The following is a 21449-nucleotide window of genomic DNA, read 5'->3' as shown; positions in this document are numbered from 1 at the left end:
TGTCTCTGTGTTTTTGTGTTTTTGTTTGTTTACAATCAAATGAGTAAAAGATTATCAACAGTGCTTTTGCACCTAGAAGGCACACACATTTGTTAAAAGAGTAAGTTACTACCACAGTCTATTTCCATAGCAAAGGTAATGTTGACTACATACTCCTATGCGTTATTAACGTTAGCAGTGTTAACTAATAAAAAGTAATACTAGGAATGCTGGTAATTTAACTAGCAATTGACATATTAGTTAACTATTATATCTTCTTCCAAAATATTTTCTTACCATAATTTTGAAAAATAATAGTGTTATACTTTGTAATTTCTCTGAGTTTTAATTTTGTATTTTTTCCTAAAATTCATATTGTGCTACTACATCCATTCATAAATAATCTTTGAATGAGGTAAGTTAACACAGAATAAGCAGAGGTATCCCTGAATTTATGTAAACTGTAGTTCTGGAATTTTGGAAGTGAAACCGACTTCTTACACCTCCAAATTCATTCTCCTGTGTTGTTATAAATGGTGTCTCAGTAGCTGGACTAGCCCACAAAAATCCATTTAATTCAGTTATTATGTACTACTGGTTTGGGCTCAAATCTGGGTCCTGGGGGTAAGACGCCCTACGATACAGGAATAACATGAAAGTGGATGTCTTCCCCTTTCCTGGATTAGAAAATAACTCTACCAACTCCGTGTTGGGGAAAGTCAGTTTTTCCTGAAATGCACTCTTTCCCTGTCTTCACCTTCACATCCAGTATCATCCTCTCTTTGGGCCCCTAGGTGTCCAGTTGTGCCAGCCTAAACTCAGTGGTACCCTCTCCACGGTTGCTGCCGCACAGCTCAAATGGCTGGCTACTTGCAAATTACCCACCCTTGTTTTCTTCTAAATGTCTGTGTCTTTGATTCAGCTCATCTCTAAGTAATTGGCCCATATTTTCCTGATGTAGGAATGACGGATGACTGATCCCTTCACCCCCCTCCAGCCCTATGAAAGGAAATATCTAGCTGATCCAATTCAGAAATGCAGGGGAAAGCCCTTGGGGCCAGGCGGATCTCCCTGCTGATCTAGTTCACCTGCCTACTGGCTCTCTTGGCTGGTCAGCCTCTTGTAGCTTCTCTCTAGATTTGCAGGTTCTCTGCACCTTCCCTTCTGTACTCAGGAGATTTCTGAAAGCTCTACTCCCCACTCCAACCTTCAGTGGCTTCCACAGGGAGAACAGCAGAGCCAAAGGCAGGTAGTGGGGATGCTCAGAAGTTTATGATGACTATGTGGACTAACCTTTTAGCCACAAAGAGGCATAGAAGAGAAATCTATAAAGCAACTGAAAGAGAATGAAGTACCACGTTTGGGTTTTTGCCCAGAAATTCTCTCCAACATAACTGCAAATTGCTTGAAATGACTTAATAATTGTTCATCGGTGTGTGTAACTGTTAGGGTGAATACCCAAGCATCTGTCTATTAAAGGAAGCCAAGTGTTACTATTTTTTAAAAAAGTATTATTTCATTTAAAGGAATTTAATTGAAAGATGAACAAGTTTTAACAAAATTTTTGAAGTGAAAATCATTTTCAACTCAAAGAAGTAGTCCTATCCTCCTAAATGGTTTTGGGCAAGGGCCAAAAAGTGCGTTTGGGGGGCAGTTTGGTGAGTGTTGCAGGAGAAAATAACTAATGCAGTCCAATATCCAGCTGGAATGGATCTGTTAAATAACACGTCTAAAAGGAAAGTTTCTCCCAACGCATGGAGAAAAGAATAATAATGCCTTTTCCCGGAAAGGGAAAGAACCACACAGAGCTTAACGTAAACCTCTCAGCTCCAGCTGTGGGTCGTTCTTGCATTCACGGGTTTTTCCACCTGAATTCCCCTTAGTTCTTGTTCATTGTCCCTCGCTCTGCAGAAAGGACTTCCTGCTACTTTTGCAGTAAGCGCCCGTGCAAAGTGTCTCGGGGCACCCACCCCGCCCCCGACGGTCATAGCCCGGCCTGGCCTGGCGCCGCCCTCCTTCGCCCGCGAAGACTTCGGGTCCCTGAGCTCCGGGAAGGTGCGCTTGGTGGGAAGGAGGTCACTCGGCCATCGCTGCTCATGGAGCCCCTCCCTGCTGCGACCTCCTGCAGTCCGAGAGGCGCGCGCCCCCAACCCTGTCTGCCCGCTCCCTGCAAACGCGCGGAGACGCGGGGTCAGCACCCGGCGTACGGGACGAGCGCGCTGGCGGTCGGCAGGATCCCCGCGAGCCGAAGCTCAGAGCCTGCCTTCCCATCCCCTCCCGCCTGGCGTCTGGTAGAAAGACCTGAGCGTGGAGATTCGAGCATGAGCCTGGTCGCTTTTATTTTTTACTCCCCAAACAGAAAATGGAAATTTCCCGGTCCGGGTCCCTAAAGGGAGGTGATAGATCGATGTTCCTGAGAGATGTTCACGCGCCGCTGGTGGCGGGGTAAACACTCGCCCAAAGAGCAAGCAGATCTGCCCCCGCGCGCTCTGCGCCTCTGCCTTCGCCGCAAGGCCCAGCCCCCACCGACTGCCCTCGACCCACCCCACCCCTGTTAGTTTTGCGCGGAATTGGAGGCCTGGTCTGTGGGAGTTCGGGAAGACAGTGTTCGTCCTATCTTTACATGGGGCCCTCCTAACTCGCCCCCCTGCCCCAGTGCTATGCGGCGAGCGCGGTGGAGAGCGGGTCTCCTTTCCCCCTTCAAACGCTGCTCGCTGGACGGGCAGCAACCTTCGGGGAAAGCGGACGTCTGAGTTGCTGCAGACGGAGTCGAGCCCAGGGGCCTGGGCAGCCGGGCGGAGGCGAAGAGGAGCTGAGACCCCGCAGTGCCCGAAGCGCGCGGCTGGCAGTTGCCCCCCCTTCCCCTTCCAAGGGTGAGGCTTACCCCCAGCGTTGGCTGAAGGATGGGGTGCAGAGATGCCTTAATCTGCTCTTCTCTGTGACACTGAAGAAAGATACTTAGAGGAGTAGAAGCGGATAGAGACTGAGCGCAAAGCGCTGAGCCTGCGTTCCAGAAGTCACGACCGACAGTCAGTCGCGCCATTTGTCCGTGTGCAAGATGTGATTGTTTTAAGGGAATAGGCAGTGGAGTGTGAGAGTGTAGTGCCGAGAAGAGAAGAATTCGATGTGGTTCCCAAATGAAGACCCCTGATTTAATACCAAGAAACAAGTGCACAGGACACCGCTTGGAAATCGTAGTAAGCAAGGCCTTGGGGCCAGAGAAGCCTGGGTTTGAGTCTTTTGAGTCTTCACAGCTACACCTCTTCCCCGCGTCTGAGCTCTGTGTCCTTGGGCAAGTCACTGAACCTCACTGTAAAACGAGGACTTAATAAGGCAGGTAGTTGTAAGAATTAGAGACAGGTAATAAGTTGTGGCCAATACTAACTAGTTCTTTGTGAGGAATGGATTCAAAAGAAATCGTGGCAGTCCTGCCTCTGCCAATGCGCACCACCATTCTACAGCCATTGTCCTCGCGGTGGTTTCAGGGTCCTTCTGCATCACAGCCAGCTCAGCGGATCTTCAGCCTCGCCCCCGGCGTGTCAGTGGACTGGAGGGTTCCGGGGTTATATATAGGGCCAGCCTAGTGGGAGGAGAGGAGAAGACGGGGAGGGGCAAACCTTGTCGGGTCTCCGAAAGGGCCGGCTTCGCCTCGAGCAGCCCCCAGAGCGGCCGGAGGGAGGGAAGGCAGCTGGAGACGTGCCTTTGGGGGATGGAGTTGGTCAGAGGCTCAGAAACTAGACAGGTGTGATCCCGAGGTGCTAGACCACAAGTGAGGAATCTCAGACCTCGGCCTCTGCCCAGTAGGTTCTAAGTGCAAGAGAATTTAAGGGGCAAATTAGTGTTCATTAATGTTTTCCAAAGTTTAAGGAGGCCTAGAATGGCGTCCTGCGTCTCAGACCAGAGATGCGCACACAGTAAGCGCTTGGAAAATTCGAAGCGGAACCGAGAGAAGCAGAGGAGGCCGCAAACCGCCCCAGCGCGCCCCACGGAAGTCGAGCGAAAACGGCTGACACTGAGGGCAACAGTCAGCACCGAGTCCTGGCCCAGAGTGCTGAACTGCCAGCCCTTGTAGGCTGTCGTGAAAATACCAATAGCTGAGAGGCCCATCGTGGGCCGAGGGCAAGCCCCAGGGGCTCATCCCAGCGTGTCCGTGGCGAGGGAGACACGTGTCCTGGTGATGCTGGGGCCAGGCACTCGGCGGCCTTGGAGACGAAGACACTCACCACTTGGAAAAGGGCAAGATACTCCCCCTGCTTTGGGCTGGGACTAGAGCTACTTTTATAACTGGAGGGATATTCCCCACCTTCATCATTCCTGTAAGGTAGCCTGCCTGCAGCTTCTGGGTTCCAGATAGAGGAAGAAGAATGCCACAGATGCCTTTAACTCCCAGGACTTCATAACTTTACATCAAAAGTGACTGTATTTATGTGCTTATTTGTGGGTGATTGTTAAAATTTAGCAAATAGGGGCACCTGGCTGGCTCAGTCCGTTAAAGGGCGGGAGGAGTGGGGGGAGGGTTGATTTCAACTCAGGTCATGAATGTAAGGTTTGTGGGATCCAGCCCCGGAAGCAGGGTCCAAGCTGAGAGCACCGAGCCTGTTTGGGATTCTCTCTCTCCCTCTCTTCCTGCCCCTCCCCTGCTCACTCTCATTTTCTCTCTCTCTCTCACAATAAATAAACTAAAAAAACTTTTTATATAAAATTTAGTAAATAAACATATTCTAGACATATTCGTCTAAAATCTTTTTCCAACCCGAGGCGCCTAGGTGGCTCAGTTGGTTGAGCCAGCTCAAGTCATGATCTTGTGGTTCTTGAGTCGGAGCCCCACATTGGACTTGCTCTCAGCACAGAGCCAGCTTGGGATCCTGTATCTACCCCTCCCCCCCCCCACTCTCCCCTGCTTGGGTGTGCTCTCTCTCTCTCAAAAATAAATAAAACACTAAAAGATATTTTTTAAAAATCAATAAAATAAAATCTTTGGCCATCCCTAGGATCAGTGGTTCTCAAGTCAGAGAGGAAGTGAAGAGTTTATTTTGAATTCAAGAATCATCAGGCAAAGGAGTTACCCTTTCCTGGGCTCAGACACAGACTTGTTTCTGGGTCCCCTACACACAAGTTGTACCTTTGAAAAAATTAAAAGTGGTGTGTCAAATTATTTCCTTTTCTGCTTCAAATCAATTCTGACTTGCCTCTTAACACTGCTTCCTTGCTAACAGCCAACCAACAAGTAACACCTCTCGTGGTTGTGATTGGTGGAAAGAAACGTTTAAATGCTGAAACTTTTTAGGGCATTTCTCTAAAATGCCAAGGAAGCACAACGAATTGTAACTTTGGAAGGAGATACTGCTAGGGAGGTAGAAAAAGTTTCATTAAAGAGGGGTTATATAGTAAAAGGTCAGAACCCAGCAGGACTGTACTTCAAAAACTGGAAAGTGAAACGTGGAAAGATGGGGGTAGCAGCTGATTGTGGCAAGAGAGAGCTTTGACAGGTCCCCCCACCCCTCCCAGAGCCGGGTAATAATTTTTTAAAACACACTTCAGAGTTGCTGTATTAAAGGATCTCATTTGTTGTCATTTGTTCAAACTGCCCAGGCTTTTTTGTTGTTGTTGTTATATTGTGTGATTGCTGGGTGTATTCTTTCATATAATTAGGATAGTCTATCAAAAAGTTGATTAATTTTAGAAATGCATAAGTGCTTCTAAACAGATGAAATCTGCTTTAATCAAACTGGGATTTTTGAAAAGCTTTTGTGAAAGGTTAATTCATCATTCTACAGAAGAAAGTGTCCCCTGGAGACCTTAGGACTGAATGTGGGAGAGCAGGCCCCCAAGGATAAGGAAAATCCTCAAGGCTGTGAAAAATAATTTAGCAAATGTGATTCTTTATGTGCATTTTAACATGTCCATGTATTTAACCAGAAATCAAATCGTTGAGCCGAAGGGGTGTTTTTTAAATACAGATTTTCTGAAAAACATTTTGCAAAAGTTTGTAGTCTAACTTTTTAACAAGGTGATAGATAGCTTTTCATATGTAAAGTAGTTTTATTTTAAAATCTCTTTTCAGTCTCCAAGCCTCCCAAGAATGAAATAGGCTTTGATTTAGTCCCATTTCACAGAAAAACAATCCAAGGCAAAGGGTAACTGCCACCATCTGTTGTGGTTAACAAGGGGTCCACTAGCTGTGTGGCCTTCCCCAGATGAAGGCACTCTGCTTTAGGAGGCCAAAGCAAGGCAGGAAACTGGCATCATTTAATCCGGCCCTCAAAATGTGTGGGACAAATTGGTGATAGAAGTACATACGAAAAACTGTCTTAGAAAGGGGGAAAGGTTGTTGTCCATTTCAATGGACAATTGAAGAATCCAGCTTTAAAATGATAGTAAGGGGGGGGGGGGGTGCCTGAGTGGCTCAGTCCCTTAAGTATCCGACTTTGGCTCAGGTCATGATCTAGATATTGGTGGGTTCAAGCCCAGCATCAGGCTCTGTACTGACAGCGCAGAGCCTGATGGGGATTCTCTCTCCCTCTCTGTCTGCCCCTCCCCTGCTCGTGCTCTGCCTCTTTCTCAAAATAAGTAAATAAACATGAAAAAAAAAATGGAAGGATAGTAAGGAACATGAAGGAAAGGGGATTATAATGGCTAGTTTTGCATACGGGTTTTGCAGAGGCAAGAGAAGCTGGAAGAACGGAAAGATGCAGGAGAAGGAGGGGGAAAATGGTCTTTCCCGTTTGTGATTTCCAGTTACCACCACCCCCACGTCTAAACAATGAGGGAAGGGCTCCGATGCCCACTCGCGGCTGGACGCGAGGCGCATTGGCAGAGGCGGAGCGCGAGGCCAAAGGCCACTAACACCAGTGAGGCCATCGTGGCTAACATACGGGGACGCTCGGGTCCCACAGATCTTGCGGCTGGATTTGCCCATGTCCTGCATTTGATTCCACATCATTAGAATGAATCATTAGGAAAATAGGGCTCCGGATTTGGAATTTATTAGTGGTATCCAAGTTCAAATTCAGAAAAGAAAGAAAAAACACGAATCCTAGAAAGGCAACGACAGCAATCACGTGTACTTCGTAGCTGCCGCCTTTCCCTTTTCCATCTTATATGTGAATCGGCCGGTTGGAGCCCTCTCGACAGAGAAGGCATTCCATCAGTAAATGTTGGGGCCTTCACTTATCTAGAGAAATAATAAATTGGAATGCTCTGCTAATATTAAAGGCTAATGATTTTCCTCTTCAAATAAAACGTCGATATCTGCCAAATAAAAGGGGAAGAGATCCTATGGAAAGTAAGGAACCCCAATTATTATCATGCCTGCTGCCTTTTGAACGCAGCATATGCTCTTAATTTTTAAAATTGTTTTGCTTTCCGTAAGAACTCTAAATCAGCGTCATTAAAGCCAATTTCTCCTTCTTTCCCTTTTTTCTCCCTCTCCGCCTCTTCTTTCAACAGTGGTGTGAAAGTTCAGTTATTCTCCGTCATGAGTATAAAGCTTTGGAAATCAGCTCATGTGCCAACACCGGGAACTTTTCCAGGCCCACGGTGCGAAAATGGAATATGTGCTGTGGAATTATTATTTTTGTCCTTTAGGTTTACATCTACGCCTTTGTATTATGTAAATTTATGAGAAGCTGTGAATCACAGGGTTAGGTAGAGGAGGGGTTTCTTCCCCCTCCACAGGCAGCGGGAACCGACCCCATTCAGTCTTTGAATGATGCACAGCCTTCTTATCCTTCCGTGGGTTTTTTTTGTTTGTTTGTTTTGTTTTGTGTGTTGTTGGTTTTTTTTTTTTTTTTTTTTTTTACCCAGACCCAGCTTCTCTCCCCACCGTCGACCCCGCGGGCCGGCAGGGGCTCAGGGCTGACACCCAGGCCCCAGGAGCCTCGGCAGACACGTTCGTGACAGCAGCCGGCCGGCCCCACGAGGTCGCCGGGGGGCCGCGGGATGCTGTTCCCCTGTTGCCAGCGTCAGCACTGACGCGGGGCGCTGAACGCTTCGCGATCTTTCCAGTACCCTCGTCCCCTGTGAGTCTAATTGGAAGCTATGAGGGCGGACCCACTGTCAGCGAAAGTCAAAGAGTTAACAACTCAAAGAAGACACAGAGGGAAGAGAAAAAGAAAAAAAGACTTCCAAACTAATTCAAACTAAGACGGGAGTAATTTTACTTAACATCGTAAAAGTTGGAGAGATTCCTTAAAGCCTGGGATTCACAGTTCAACTTTTGAAACATGTGCAATGCCTACAGGATCAGGTCTGAGAGAGGCCTAAGGTGGTGGGGGCGGGTGTCGCAGAAGAACGTCCACCTCCACCAAGAGAGGGGGCCCAGGCCAGTGGCTGAGCGTCCCCCTCCGTCCTTCAGGGATTGTGAAAGTAGCTGGAGGTGGCTGTGGGGGTATTGTGCTCCGTGCACAGTCATGCCCTCTCCTCCTTTAGCAAGGAAGAAGGGCTTGGCAGGGGGAGCTCAGGAACCGGAATGAAAGTTCAGGTTGGAGGGTGGGGCCCAAAGGGGAAGGCAGAAGGAAAGTCTTCCACCGAAGAATCGAGTTAGAAAACTCCCTCGCTTTCCCCGAGACCGTCAGGAGATACCCAACAATTGGCAGCCCAAGCCGAACGGCTCCGAAGGCGGGATTCGCGCGGCTGGGGCGGGCACTGAAACAGAGGGCAATGGACACGAAAGGTTTTCGGAGGAGAGCTCACAGGTGCCCCCACCACCCCGTTTAAAAGTGGCTTAAGGAAGTGTTTTCCGGGAAACTGAAAGTGACAGGCAAAACTTATAAAAAGATGCTCCGGTTCCCTCTTGGGCGTGCCACGGCGTCAGGCCTGTTTTCTTTCTCTTGACATCTAGATTAAATGACCCTTCAGTTACACCCGGAGTCGTCAAAGAAAGTCTATTAGCGACTGTTCCGTTCAGAAACTTTTCAAACGGGAGTTCTCCGCCATCTGTTACTTGGTCTCTAAACCCGATCCGGCACCCCCGCCCGAGACCCTTTGGTGACTGCCCCCATCTCCCACCAGCCTTGGGGGTGGGGAGGGGAGGGACGGAGCCGTCGCTGGATCCGCGGGGGTGCGGCGGGGAGAGGGAGGAGCGAGATCGCGCCCCAAAGGAGCGCGGGGCGCGAAGGTGTGGTGGAGGCCCCGAGGCCGGAGGTCAGAGGGACCCAAGCGACGACCGCGCGGCGCGGGCAGGGCGGGTTGGGGGCGCGGGAGCCCCGCCGGACGCGCAGCGCGCGGGGGGCGGGCGGGGAGGTCTGGCTGGCGGCGGGCGGTGGGAGTAGCGCCCCGGCTCCCAGTCCCCTCTAAGCCGCTCCAGCCTCCCTAGCCGGCCCCTCCAAGGCAGGGTCACAGAGCCCGGTCGCCCCCGGCCTTGCCGACGTCATTTTTAACCGTTCGGGACTCGTGAGCAAGAACCAATAAGTGGAGATCCCAGCCAGGGAGTGTTGTCAGCTTTTCGGTTTTACTTCGGACTTCTTTTTAAATGGCTCTGCTCCGGCAAACGAATCGTGAGTGAGGCCGGGCACCTCAGCTCCGGCGCCCGCAGCGGGAACGCAGTTCCCGTCCGAGGCCAGGGCCGGGGGGCGCCGAGGTCGCCGCCGTTATGGACGCCCAGGCGGCCGAGGGCAGCGGGTCGGCGCGGGGCGCTCCCGGCCGGGAGCCACCGACGGCCGGGGTCCGGGAGGTAACTACGTTGATAAAAGGCTCTCGGATTTTCATTTACTTCTGTTGCTTCTCCATTTTTCTAAGCTCCTCCTCTGCTCTGTATTATTTGAATTTCTATTATAGACATTTATTTCACGGGAAATCAGAAAGTTTGCAAAGAACATCACAACTGCTCTAAACCTCGTGGGTAGTATCAAGGAAAGAATCGGGCGGTGTCGAATGTAGGTTTTATTTTGACCACAAAAATGACTCGTAAAAATTATCTGGGGACTGCTGCTGAAAAGCTATAATCAGCCAGTTGCACAACCAGCGATCAGTGCAGAACAAAAGAGCGTGTTTGGGGCGTCCTCTTCTAATTGTTCACTTCCCAGGCTTCCAGAACTACCTTGTAAATTGCAAGCAAAACTTGTCTGACTTTTGTAGTTTGACTTGTAGCAGCTTCTCGGAGGAGTTGGAAACATTGGGTTGCTTGTTTCTGAACTTCTTTTTCCCCCAAGTCCAGCTCTGAGTCGCAGTCTGTAGGGAACACACCTCACAGGCCTGTGGGAACGGGTGAGAAAAACCCCAGCATTAGTGGAGGGGCAGAAACAAACCCGCGGCAGGTGATCCTTGTCTGTAATGCTTGCCGGCTCATTAATAGCTCTCACCTTTGGGGCTCTTCCTTTACTTTTACAAACCGATTTAATATGTAGATGCTGTTTTGAGGACAATAATTCCACTAGGTTGAACCGAGACCCCCAATACAAAGAAATAAATAGTAACAACAAAGGTCTAAACAACAAACCACGCTCCGTCCTCCCCTCCCCCAGAAGAAAGGAGAGCTCGGTGAGTTAACTGACCCCTCCTTCACAACCAACCGAGCACACTGCCCTTCACACGCTCTACAAAATTAGCAAAAATTCTTTATCTGCTGCCAAACTAAAAGCACACTAGTAGCCTCAAATCGGAACTCGTAGCTCTTGTGTTTGCTGATGTGCTGGAAAGTTAGTTCCCACTGTGTATTCATTAACTTAATCTGAGGTACTCAACAAGACTCTTCCTTTGAACCTTGCAGATCCCCCTCTTTGGGGCCTACTCCAACGCTCCACCTCCGTCACACAGTACAGGAAGTAACAAAAGACAAGTCAGAGATAAAGACTGAGTAAAACTGTAGAAGAATTTAGGAATGTTTTTCCTCCTCCAGAAGGCAGGTAGGTTGCTATTTATTAAACAGGAAGACTTGTGGATGGGTCCTAGTGCCTGGGGAGGCAGGGTGGTCGGAATAATAACCTAGTCTCTTCCATTGAGCTCATAGTAGCTACTAAGAAGCGAAGGGAAAGCAGGCTGTTACTTCTGATGAAGAGGCAGGGGCCATGGATGTTGGAGAGGCCTGAAAATCCTAAAAACATGAGCAGAGATGAATTCATGCACTTGGCAGAAGGTTGGATAAGTTATAATAGTTTCTAATCCATGTGTTCCTTTTTAAAAACTCAACAGTACTTTGTGGCTTATTAAAGAAGAAGAGGGGAAAGATTGTGGATTATAATCAATGGCTCCATTATATTGCCTTTTATTTCAGATTGCAATAGTCTTGACCAAAAACTGCATTTGCTTGTGACAGGAATGTAAATTTAAAAACCTGTGAAAATTATGCAAGTTCTTGAACAATCAAGAACAAAGTTTAGGAAGCACTGAAATAAAAATTGGGCTCCCGAGGCAAAAAAAAAAAAAAAAAAAAAATGAGAACTTGAAATTATTTTAGAAGAGTAGAAATTTTTCGTATTTTTTCAGGAGGTCTTAAGAGTTTAGAAGGTCTCTTCATATCAAGGACTGCTCTGCTTCCCTCAGTACATCTCAGGTGGGATAAACCACACACTTAATACTCCCCTTCCACAAGGATTTAAATACTGGCTTTCTGTGATTGGGAAGGAGTGGGACACTTAAATCACTGGCTCTGACCAAAAAGGGGATTAGAAGAGTCTCAAAGAAAGTCCAAAGAAACTATAACTGTTTCTATTTGCCATTAATGAAACGAACAAGGCTGTCTTGCATTCTTTTAATAAACAATTTTTAAGTGATGAACAGTTTTAGAAGCTTCTGAATTTGCCAAATATTCTCTGCTTTTCTTTTCTTTTTTGTTTTGTTATCTTTCAAATGTGGGGAAGAAAACCCAAAGTACTGGACAGATTTGACAAGACGATGGAAGCCCTTCCTAAATACATTTTGCATTTTGTTTACGGCAGTTCTAACTGAATACAGATGTATTTTTTTAGGTAAGAGCTTTAAGTTAGGTTTTGAATAGAAGATACTCATTAACCAATGTTGGAATATCAAGACCTTGATTTCATAAAAGCACCTCTTCAGTCTTTAGGATTAGCAAACTCAGGTCTGATGTTTTAAAGGGAGGGCATAATTGCTACTTTGCAATATTTGTGTTAACTCGCATGACACTTTACTTTCAAACACTTGTCAAAAAGGCAAATCCCGAAAAGACCAGTGAAAAGCAAACACTGGAAATATTAACTATACAAATAAGTATACCCCTTAGCCAGTAATTCTCCTTGTTAGTTCGGTGTCCACCGAAGGAGAAATGTACCGAGGTCAAAAACAGGACTCTGGCCGTTAAGGAGGAGGGAGTGGGGGAGGGGGAGAGGGGAGTGCGGAGGGACACGCGACGAACGTAAAACAAACTGGTGGCATTCAGTCCAGAAGGCAGGTAACGCTCCGGAAGCTGATGAGGTGTACCAGTCAGCTGGGCGCTCCGAAACTTTCCAGAGCCAGGCTGTTTTCGTGCTTCTTTGCTTTTTCCTTCAAACCTGGCCCTATGTTGGAGGGGTGCAGCGTGAGGGGGATTTTTCGATGTTGGGAAGTGGCAGGTAGGAAAGGAAACCTGACCTGCCCCAAAAGGCAGCAATTAAAGTCTTAACGGCGACCCATCTGTCGTGGGACGCCACCGCCCCCACCCCCACCCCGTCTTTCCCCTAGCAAAGCCGTCCCCGAGCTCTTTGTCTGAGCAGGGAAGAAGAGAAGACAGGGTCTGAGGCCCCAACAGCAAAAGGAAAGGAAATTTCCAGCTTGGGTGCACCCTGGGTGACTGAGCCCGGGCCCAAATCTAGGCGCCTCTCTCTGGACTCGGCTCTAGAGCCCTAAGCTCGCCTCACCCTGCACCTGTATACGGCTGCAGCCTCCCAGCCCGAAGCCACCCCGAGACCCGAAAGGAGGCATTTCCCAGGCCTAGTTGTTAAGGCCGGTCGCATCCAGACTTTCTCCCCATTTAGCCCTTTGGCTGCCTCCAACTTCCAATAGGACTCACGCCTCCTCCCCCACATCCTTAGCAATTGCGTGTCCCCACCACCCATCCCGCTGCTCTGCTCCGCCGCTGGACACAAGGCGCGCGTCCCCAGCCCTGGCTCTCTGCAGTGTCCACCCCTCTCGGCTCGCACGGCCGGGGCGGGGCAGACCCTCACGAAAAGCCAGAGTGAGTGGCCTGTGCTGAGCATTGTGGTAGGGAGGAGGGATTATTTTGAGGCAAATTTCCTCCGTTTGGGGTCCAACTTCTCATTTTGGGGTGACATTGCTCAGAGGCTCAACAATCCCAGGTTTTATAGTCTGCATCCAGGCTCCCACTGCTGACCCTTTCCAGGCCTCTTGCAAGAAGTCACCCACACCCACCCGTCACCACCCGTTCTACACGCACTCACTGAGGGTAACTCACCAGGTAGATGGCACCCTGGGCTGCAGCGGGTGGCCACTCCCAGGGGCTTGCGGGCCGCAGGGTTCTGAACTGGCACGTTTGCGCTCTTCCTCCACTTCGTGGCTCGGGCTCGGGCTCGCGGCCGCCGATCTCTCGCCTCGCAGCCGCTAGTCCCACGGCTAAGCTCTGCGGGATCGCAGGCTTGCAAAGGGGAGCAACCAGGAGCGTGAGCGCTGCAGTGGTCGGCGCGCTCCGGACCGCGCCTGCCTAGGCGGCGGGAACCCGCGCAGCACGGAGAAGCAGCCACCGGAGCCTTCCAGGAACACCCCTTACGCTCTACCGCTCCTCGCAGAGTTTTGACCGAGGCGCCAGACCCGGGGGCGCCGGCATATTGGGGCGTTGCAGGGACTAGGTCTCCGCGCGCTCGCGTGCCCGCAGGTCCCGGTGCTCGCCGCCGCGCGGTGAGCACACGCACCCAGGCTGCCTCCTGCGCTTTGACAAGTGGTGGGGACTCCAGCAGTAGGGACATGGAGGGCTGGGGGTGGAATCATAGGTTGTTTCCCTTCTCTGCTTAACTTTCAGTATCTAAAATGCTCCGAGAGAGCTCTGAGAGCAGGTACTTAACAGAAATATTTTTTCTGGGCTCTCAATGGAAACGTATAAAAGCGCGCGCGTGTGTGTTCGTGTATATCGGGGGTGGGGTCGGGCCGCAGCCGAGGTTTCTTGTCGTGTGATACGCGCCTATGCCTTGCAACTCCTTCTCAACTTTGTGGATGGAGTGCGGCTTTCCCAAACTTCTGTCAAGGTACCACATTTACAAAACCACAAATACATAACAAGCCTCCCAAGGCCTTTAATTCTCAGGGACGTTTGTGAGGCCAGTTACCTGCTGGCGTCTTCCAAGTGGTCCAGATTCGGCTCGGGCCGCAGAGACTCCGGGATGCCAGGAGTCCTCAGCCCCGGGCCCCAGAGGAGCCCTAGAAAGAGGGCTGCGGAGGAGGCGGCGCGGCTTTGACCTGGGCCCGGTGTCGGCCCGGCGGAACCGTGCAGAGAAAGCTCGGATTTCGCTGCGGTCGGCTTCCTGGCCGTGGCTTTCTGGAGCCTGGCGTTTCATAAATATAGCCGGGCGTTTGCCCCTGAATTAGACTCCGTTTCCTTATTTAGCCTTTGCACAATGATTTTAGATGATGTCACTTAGAGCTAAACGAGAAAATTGATCTCAGATTTGCTTGGCCTTTAAAGCCTGGTTAAGCAGATTGAGAATTAAAAAGACAGAGGAAAAAGCAAAGGGGCGGGGGAGGACAGCGAGGTGTGCGCCCGAAAGACTGCGCGCAGAGGGGAGGGCGTGCCGCGCGGCGAAGAGCGCCCCCGCCTCTTTTGGGCGGGGGAACTTCACTCACCAATGAAAAGTAGTCACTGACTGCGGAGAAAAAAAAAGTTTTCCTGTTGACTGTTGGAAGCGAATTGAGCAATTATCTAGTTTACCTTCTCCTCTTGGAAGTTAACGATTGGCGAGATCTTGGCTGCGTTATTGACACAACACTTTCTATTGATAGAAATAAGTAGTGATTGTCCTCGAGTCATTGGTGCGCCAAGAACTCTGCGATGGGCTGGCAGGAGTCCATTGGGCTGGGCAGGCAGGTTCGGCTGGTGATGCTGGGGAGGAGGAGGAGGAGGCTGCTGGTGGTGATGGTGCCCGTCCTCCTCTCCGCAGGTCTGTGACAAGCAGGGAACAAGGCAACGACGGCGCAGCCTGGCCCCGGCTGACGGACGCTGGCGACTCAGAGATGGACAGTAGCTGCCACAACGCGACTGCCAAAATGTTAGCTACTGCTCCGGCCCTGGGCAACATGATGAGCACCTCCAAACCCTTGGCTTTCTCCATCGAACGAATCATGGCGCGCACCCCAGAGCCCAAGGCCCTGCCCGTCCCCCACTTCCTTCAGGGAGCCGTGCCCAAGGGGGACCCCAAGCACTCTTTGCATCTTAACTCGTCGATCCCTTGCATGATCCCCTTCGTGCCTGTGGCGTACGATACGAGCTCCAAGGCTGGAATGACGGGTTCGGAGCCGCGGAAGGCGAGTCTGGAGGCTCCGGCGGCACCCGCGGCGGCACCCGCAGCGGCGCCCGCAGCGCCCGCGTTCAGCTGCAGCGATCTGCTCAACTGCGCGCTGAGTCTCAAGGGCGACCTGGCCCGGGACGCGCTGCCGCTGCAGCAGTACAAGCTGGTAAGGCCCCGTGTGGTCAACCATTCTTCCTTCCACGCCATGGGAGCCCTGTGCTACCTGAATCGAGGTGACGGCCCCTGCCACCCGGCAGCCGGCGTTAACATCCACCCGGTGGCCTCCTACTTCCTCAGTTCCCCTCTGCACCCTCAGCCAAAAACGTATTTAGCTGAAAGAAATAAACTGGTGGTCCCGGCGGTGGAGAAGTACCCCTCGGGAGTAGCTTTCAAAGACTTGTCCCAGGCTCAACTGCAGCATTATATGAAAGAAAGCGCCCAGCTTCTGTCGGAAAAAATCGCGTTCAAAACCTCTGACTTCAGCCGAGGCTCTCCTAATACCAAGCCCAAAGTTTTCACTTGCGAAGTGTGTGGAAAGGCAAGTACTATGCAGGAGGGAGGTCTTCCTTCCTTCCTTCCTTCCTTCCTTCCTTCCTTCCTTCCTTCCTTCCTCCCCCCCCCTTCCTCCTTCTTTCCTTCCCTCCTTCCTTTCTTTCAAATTTCATTTAATTTTGTAATTATTTGTATACCTTTTCTATAAGGTTATTTCCTCCCTCCCCCTGCTCTGCCGCGCTTAATTTCAAAGTACTTGTTGGGCTAACCTGTTCTCCATGTGTTTAACTTTAAGGTCTTTAACGCACACTATAACTTAACCCGTCACATGCCAGTGCACACAGGAGCCAGACCCTTCGTTTGCAAAGTGTGTGGAAAGGGCTTCCGGCAAGCCAGCACCCTGTGCAGGCACAAGATCATTCATACCCAGGTGTGTTCCTGGTTTACTTCGGAACGGTTGGTAGAAAAATAGCCGCTAAACCCTGACTGTTTAGCAAAAGGTTTAAAATGTGCTAGCTGGACAGGAGGAAATGCCATGTTTTTGCCTTTGTTCTGCTTAAAAACACGGGAGACAGCATTAGTGTGTTTTTGAGTTTCCAGGACTCCACAAAATACCTTAACTTCTCTGCTTTTCTTCCCTTCCCCTTAGGAAAAACCTCACAAATGTAACCAGTGTGGCAAAGCATTTAATAGAAGTTCCACTTTAAACACGCATACCCGAATACACGCAGGCTACAAACCGTTTGTGTGTGAATTCTGTGGCAAAGGATTTCATCAAAAAGGTATAGAACGCAGGAGGCGTTGCCTTTCACCGGTAGTCCTACTGAAAGTTCCAATCTTTTCCGGGTATTTTAGAAAAATGATTTTTAAAGTGCACCTAGTTACTGGTGCATCTGTTGCCATTCCAACCTCCTGCCCTTGCATCTGATTAGTAATAGAGAAAGACATGGTTTATACAGTGAGGGGTATTTCCCAGCGGCTTGTTCTCGTTTTATATAATTGGGTTAATAAATATGTTTTAAAATGTGGAGGGGATGGCCTCATTGCTGATATTTACAAGTAAACGTGGGGAGAGACGTGCAGGTGCCCAGTGCAGCCCCGCACCTGCTGTACCAGCTGTGGCAGCTCTTCCTCCTGCTTTGCAATAGTCCACTCCTCTCTTTTCAAGCTCTCAACTTAGACCCACGTCCCTGTCATCTGTCTGTTTCAGGGAATTACAAAAACCACAAGTTGACCCACAGCGGGGAGAAGCAGTTCAAGTGCAGCATCTGCAACAAGGCTTTCCACCAGGTTTACAACCTCACCTTCCACATGCACACTCACAACGACAAGAAGCCCTTCACGTGCCCCACGTGTGGCAAAGGCTTCTGCAGGAACTTTGACCTCAAGAAGCACGTCCGCAAGCTACACGACAGCAGCCTGGGGCTGGCCCGCACGTCCGCTGGGGAGCCCGGCACGGACCCGTCGCCCCCTCTACAGCAGATGCCGCCTGCCACCCTGCCGCCTCTGCCGCCGCCGCTGCCGCCCCCTGGTCCCCTGCAGCCCGGGCTCCACCCGGCCCACCAGTGATCAAGGCCAAAGTCCCTTCCCAGCCGCATTCGGGCCCCACTACCGAGGCAGCGGGGGAATAGAGCTGGTCCTGCAGACCCAAGCTGGTCTGCAGACCCCAGGGCGTGTTGGGGCCCACGTTAGCGCCTACCAGAAGCCTCTGCACTTCCCCCGCCTTTAGCCTCTTGCATGCACCTGCTAAATGGTTCTGTGTATTATATCCTATATACGCACTAACGATTATGAGAAAATTGGGGGTTTTGTTTTCTGATTTTTTTTTAAACAAAATTCTGTATTTATTGAGATCTGTATTATCCTACCCGGGAATGCTGCACCATTTTAATTTTATTATTGTATATATTTCCATTGTGTTATTCTGCGGTCTCAAGATGCCTGCCGATTGTTTATCATTTCCTCTTTCCCTGAGGTAACAAGACACTGTGTGTATGTTATATATACACGCATAGATGTGTGTGCCTGTAAAGGCACATTTCACAGTCGTGAGCACACACACACACACACACACACACACACACACTAGAAAAAGGTGGTTCATTATGGATGAATTTGAATTTTGGTTTTGATTCTTGCACGTGAAAATTGATTCATTGACTGTTGGAAATAAATACTTGGAACATGCTTATTTAATCAACAAACGTAAGGGCTCTGTTCATATTATTCAGCTAGAGATCACTATTCTGACCCCCTCATCCTTCCACATTCTTTGAAAGTTCAACCCTGGGTTAGTACCACCTAATGTTTGTTCTGAGAAATTCACCAAGAACAAAATAATAGTCTCTTTACACAGTTACAACTTCAGCCCAAAGCAATGAAATTTGACAAAGTTCAGAGGCAGAAGATGTGAAGTTTTTTAACAAACGTCTTTTGTCCTGGGCCATCTGATCTGTTTGAAGTGCTGGTTAAATGGAAACAACGTATCTAGGAGATGTGTGTAATATACATCCCAAACGTGCATCAGGACAATACCATACAGAAAGGTATCTACTGTTTGCATCCTGAATGCACACAGGCACTTGTACACAGCTGGCAAAAAGATCCTCCGTGTTTTTATGTGTATATATGTTTATAGACGAATATACTTCCAATCAAGGAGGGAACATGGATGAAAACCAAACTGTGTCGGGTGCCAGGTCCTTGAAATGCTTCAAGTGTTAATCAGCAGCTCCACTGTGAGCTCGGGCTCTGGTGTTTTCTAACTGCAAGTCTCTCCTGTTTTCTTGCCAAAACAGTGAAACAACTGCTAAAGACTTTAATTAAGAGGGGTAATTAGTTCAGATTTATCAAAGCCGGGTTGTTATACTATTAGCTGCTCAGTAGAAGCTGCCAGACAAACTCGCAGAGCAGCACAGCCATCCCACCGCAGCGGGACCACATCCGGGGAGAGATGCAGGGGACAGCGGGCCGCAGGGGTCCCCGCCTCGCCACCGCGGTCCCGGCACCCCTGCCCGCCCGCAGGGTGCGTCTCGGCCCCTCCCCTCGGCCTGGCGCTATCTGCTGTCCTGGTGGTGGCGAACAATCCACCGCAGATCCACACCGCGGGCACAGGCTCCAGAGAAGCCTAGATTCTCTTCCCGCGCCTGGGGCAGCGCTGCCTCACTAGCTCTTGGAGCGCCCCGATGGTTGCATGAGAGAGGCGCGGAGAACGAGTTTAAAAATGTGCTGTGCCGCCTCACTTTTGCACGTCTTTGTGGCGCTCCTGGCAAAGTGGCGCCTTCAGCCAGAGGCGGGACGAAGAACGAACCTGGGCCGGGGGCACCGCGGGGGCAAGGCGGCGATTTCCTTGGCAACCAGAATCTGCATTTCAAGGCCGGGAAGGATTGACGCGGGCGCGGTGAGCCCTCGACCCGAGGGGCTCCTCTGCGGCCCAAAGGGCCGGGAGACGACAGCCCCGGAGAGGACCGCGGGCGAGCGGGTGAGCGGGCCCCGCTGGACACCCTCACCCAGTCCACTCGGGGCCCCTTTCGGGTTCGGGGAGCCCCAGACGCGTGGCGCGGAGTTGCACCCGAGGGTTCCGAGAACGGGGAATTACTGATTCCACGTGCAGACATGGGGTCCAGCCTCCCCTCTGCTCTTACCCAAAGACGCACGCCCTTCGGCATCCCACCGCCCTCGCGCACTGGGAGTTTTTTAAGTCCCGGCCCAGCAATCATTAGATGGAATCCCCATGTTTTTCTTTTCCTGGCCTCCCCACACCCCATCTTATCCTTTGCTGCGCCCAGATCCGTGTTGGGGTTGCCTCAGAAAGAGATGGAGAGGTTTGGAATCCCGTAGAGTTGGGTGGTTTCTGAATCTACGCGGCAGGTGGAATTGTGGTCTCTCCCTAAATGTAGAGGCCGATTGAAAAATCTTGTCCCAGGCGCTAGCTGCAATCGTTTTCACAGTTGCGCACGCCATAGAGGGAGTTTCGGGAAATGTCTCATAGTTTAGAAGTAACTACCTTTTGGAGGTGGTTTCGGCGCATCTTGAAAGCATTTGTTCTCTTTGAGTAAACATAATGAGGTCAGGGGTCATTTTAAAGGGCAGAAAATGGCCTTTGCTTCGTGAACTTATTCTCAGTAAGTATTTGAACTTATTCCCAAAACCCCGGGAAGTAGTTCTTCCAGACTTTAAACGTGACACGATCTTACTGGTGAAAAACAAGTTGAACAATGTTGAGGAAAATTACTAAACCATAAAATACTTGCAGCGAGAAAGTACTTCTATGTGGTAGTATCCCCACCCTCTAACCCATGACAGTGTGCTTTGACTTATATTAAAAATAGACATCTCTGGAAGGAAAAATTAGGTTGGGGGGGTGGGAGAATGAGAGAGAGAGAGAGAGAGTGTGGAGTGGGGGGGGGGGGTCTGTTACTGTAATCTGGAATGACTGTATAGGTCTAATTTGGGGAGGTACAATGGTTCCAGAGAAGGCAGGCAAAAGGAAACGGTTGTCTATCTGCTCACAGGTTTGAGTAGCCTGAAGCGGTGGTGATTAAGTAGGCGAAGCCAGAAGGAAATTCTCTAAAATAAGCACTCAAGAGGACTACTTGTCTGGAGGCGAATTATGGATGAACTTTGATTTATGACACAGCTGGTAGAGCTTACTAAACATCAAGGACAATCTCCTTAAAGATAGGATGAGTTTAGAGATTAAGTGGGAGGGGCAGGTAAAAATTGATGAAGAGGGATACTTAGCTAATAGCTGATGGAAGACTTTACAATTCTCCCCCCTCCGACAAATATTAAAAGGTGTTTTTCCCTTAACTGTTCAACCTGTGTATGTCTGTATGTGCTTACATAAATGTTTATGTTCATTCATGAAACGCGTACCATAAAAGTATGAATCGCAAATTGGCTTATCCCAGTCCACCTTCTTTTTACCAGCAAACTCAGTTCTTTGGTCAGTTTTGGAAATCAGAATATAGTACAAAACGAATAATGTAAGTAGTTAATTCCCACCAGTTTTAACACAGAATGCAAATCCTGATTTCCAAAAATATCTTCCCAAAGGATATAATTTGTTCAGACTTTCAAAATTTTAGTTGGAGAACGAGTTATTGTGCAAGATTAGAACTAAAGTGTCCATTTTTCACTAGTAAACAAAAGCATTATTTAGGGGCCTCATCAAAGAAGTTACTTGTTAGTGAAGTTTGAAGGTTTATGAATTTTGTGTAGAACTTTGATCCTTTACAAATATGAAAGAAATGAATCAAAAAATGCAATGGAGTCATGATTCTCAGAATCTGTGCGCCCTGTTTGATAGATGCCTCTTTTATTAGTAGTAGTTAGCAATGTCAGAAATCATAATACAACTCAAAGCATTGACTGAATTATAACTATAATGGGTATGTTTTGTCTTTGTAAAATACTCATACTAAAATAGACAATATAAAATATAAATTGCTTCAAATTCAAAATTGGTGAAGAAACAAAAATATTTTCGTCATCATTTGTAAACCCCTGTAATGGGCAGATTTTTGTTACACTTTATGATTTTAAGAGATCATAACTTACTCTGTTACCAAACAGCGTATATTTAAA

The 21449-nt window shown here is 49.4% G+C and overlaps 2 protein-coding genes across 3 annotated transcripts; one reads left to right on the top strand and one right to left on the bottom strand.

The window, feature by feature from the left end:
• The first annotated feature begins 9214 nt into the window (after positions 1-9214).
• FEZF1 (FEZ family zinc finger 1) lies at positions 9215-18082 on the top strand. Of its 2 annotated transcripts, XM_060632986.3 has the most exons (7): positions 9215-9652; positions 10688-10823; positions 11404-12488; positions 15021-15906; positions 16156-16290; positions 16510-16642; positions 17071-18082. In XM_060632986.3, the coding sequence occupies exons 3-7, from the start codon at positions 12472-12474 to the stop codon at positions 17427-17429; spliced, it is 1530 nt and encodes a 509-aa protein (XP_060488969.1). In that variant the 5' UTR covers positions 9215-9652; positions 10688-10823; positions 11404-12471; the 3' UTR covers positions 17430-18082. The 2 variants fall into 2 exon arrangements, with proteins under 2 accessions (XP_060488969.1, XP_060488970.1); XM_060632987.3 differs by lacking the exon at positions 11404-12488.
• Positions 9681-14894, bottom strand: LOC144614771 (uncharacterized). The gene is made up of 2 exons (XM_078440080.2): positions 13328-14894; positions 9681-10173 (listed from the first exon to the last, which is right to left on the bottom strand). Exons 1-2 carry the CDS (start codon positions 13833-13835, stop codon positions 10166-10168), a joined length of 516 nt encoding a protein of 171 aa, XP_078296206.2. The 5' UTR covers positions 13836-14894; the 3' UTR covers positions 9681-10165.
• Positions 18083-21449: the final 3367 nt, after the last annotated feature.

The sequence above is a fragment of the Panthera onca genome, chromosome A2, assembly GCF_046562875.1.
Source record: "Panthera onca isolate mPanOnc1 chromosome A2, mPanOnc1 haplotype 2, whole genome shotgun sequence".
NCBI lineage: Eukaryota > Metazoa > Chordata > Mammalia > Carnivora > Felidae > Panthera > Panthera onca.
Note: the sequence above shows the minus strand (reverse complement) of the source record. Positions and strands in the feature narration are given on the sequence as shown.

Excerpts from the sequence above, each read along its gene's own strand:
- FEZF1 (XM_060632986.3), top strand. Across the intron at positions 16,291-16,509 it reads ACAAGATCATTCATACCCAG|GAAAAACCTCACAAATGTAA; the intron begins GTGTGTTCCTGG and ends CCTTCCCCTTAG. Across the intron at positions 16,643-17,070 it reads CAAAGGATTTCATCAAAAAG|GGAATTACAAAAACCACAAG; the intron begins GTATAGAACGCA and ends TGTCTGTTTCAG.
- LOC144614771 (XM_078440080.2), bottom strand. The coding sequence starts at position 13,835 with ATGTCCCTACTGCTGGAGTCCCCACCACTTGTCAAAGCGCAGGAGGCA.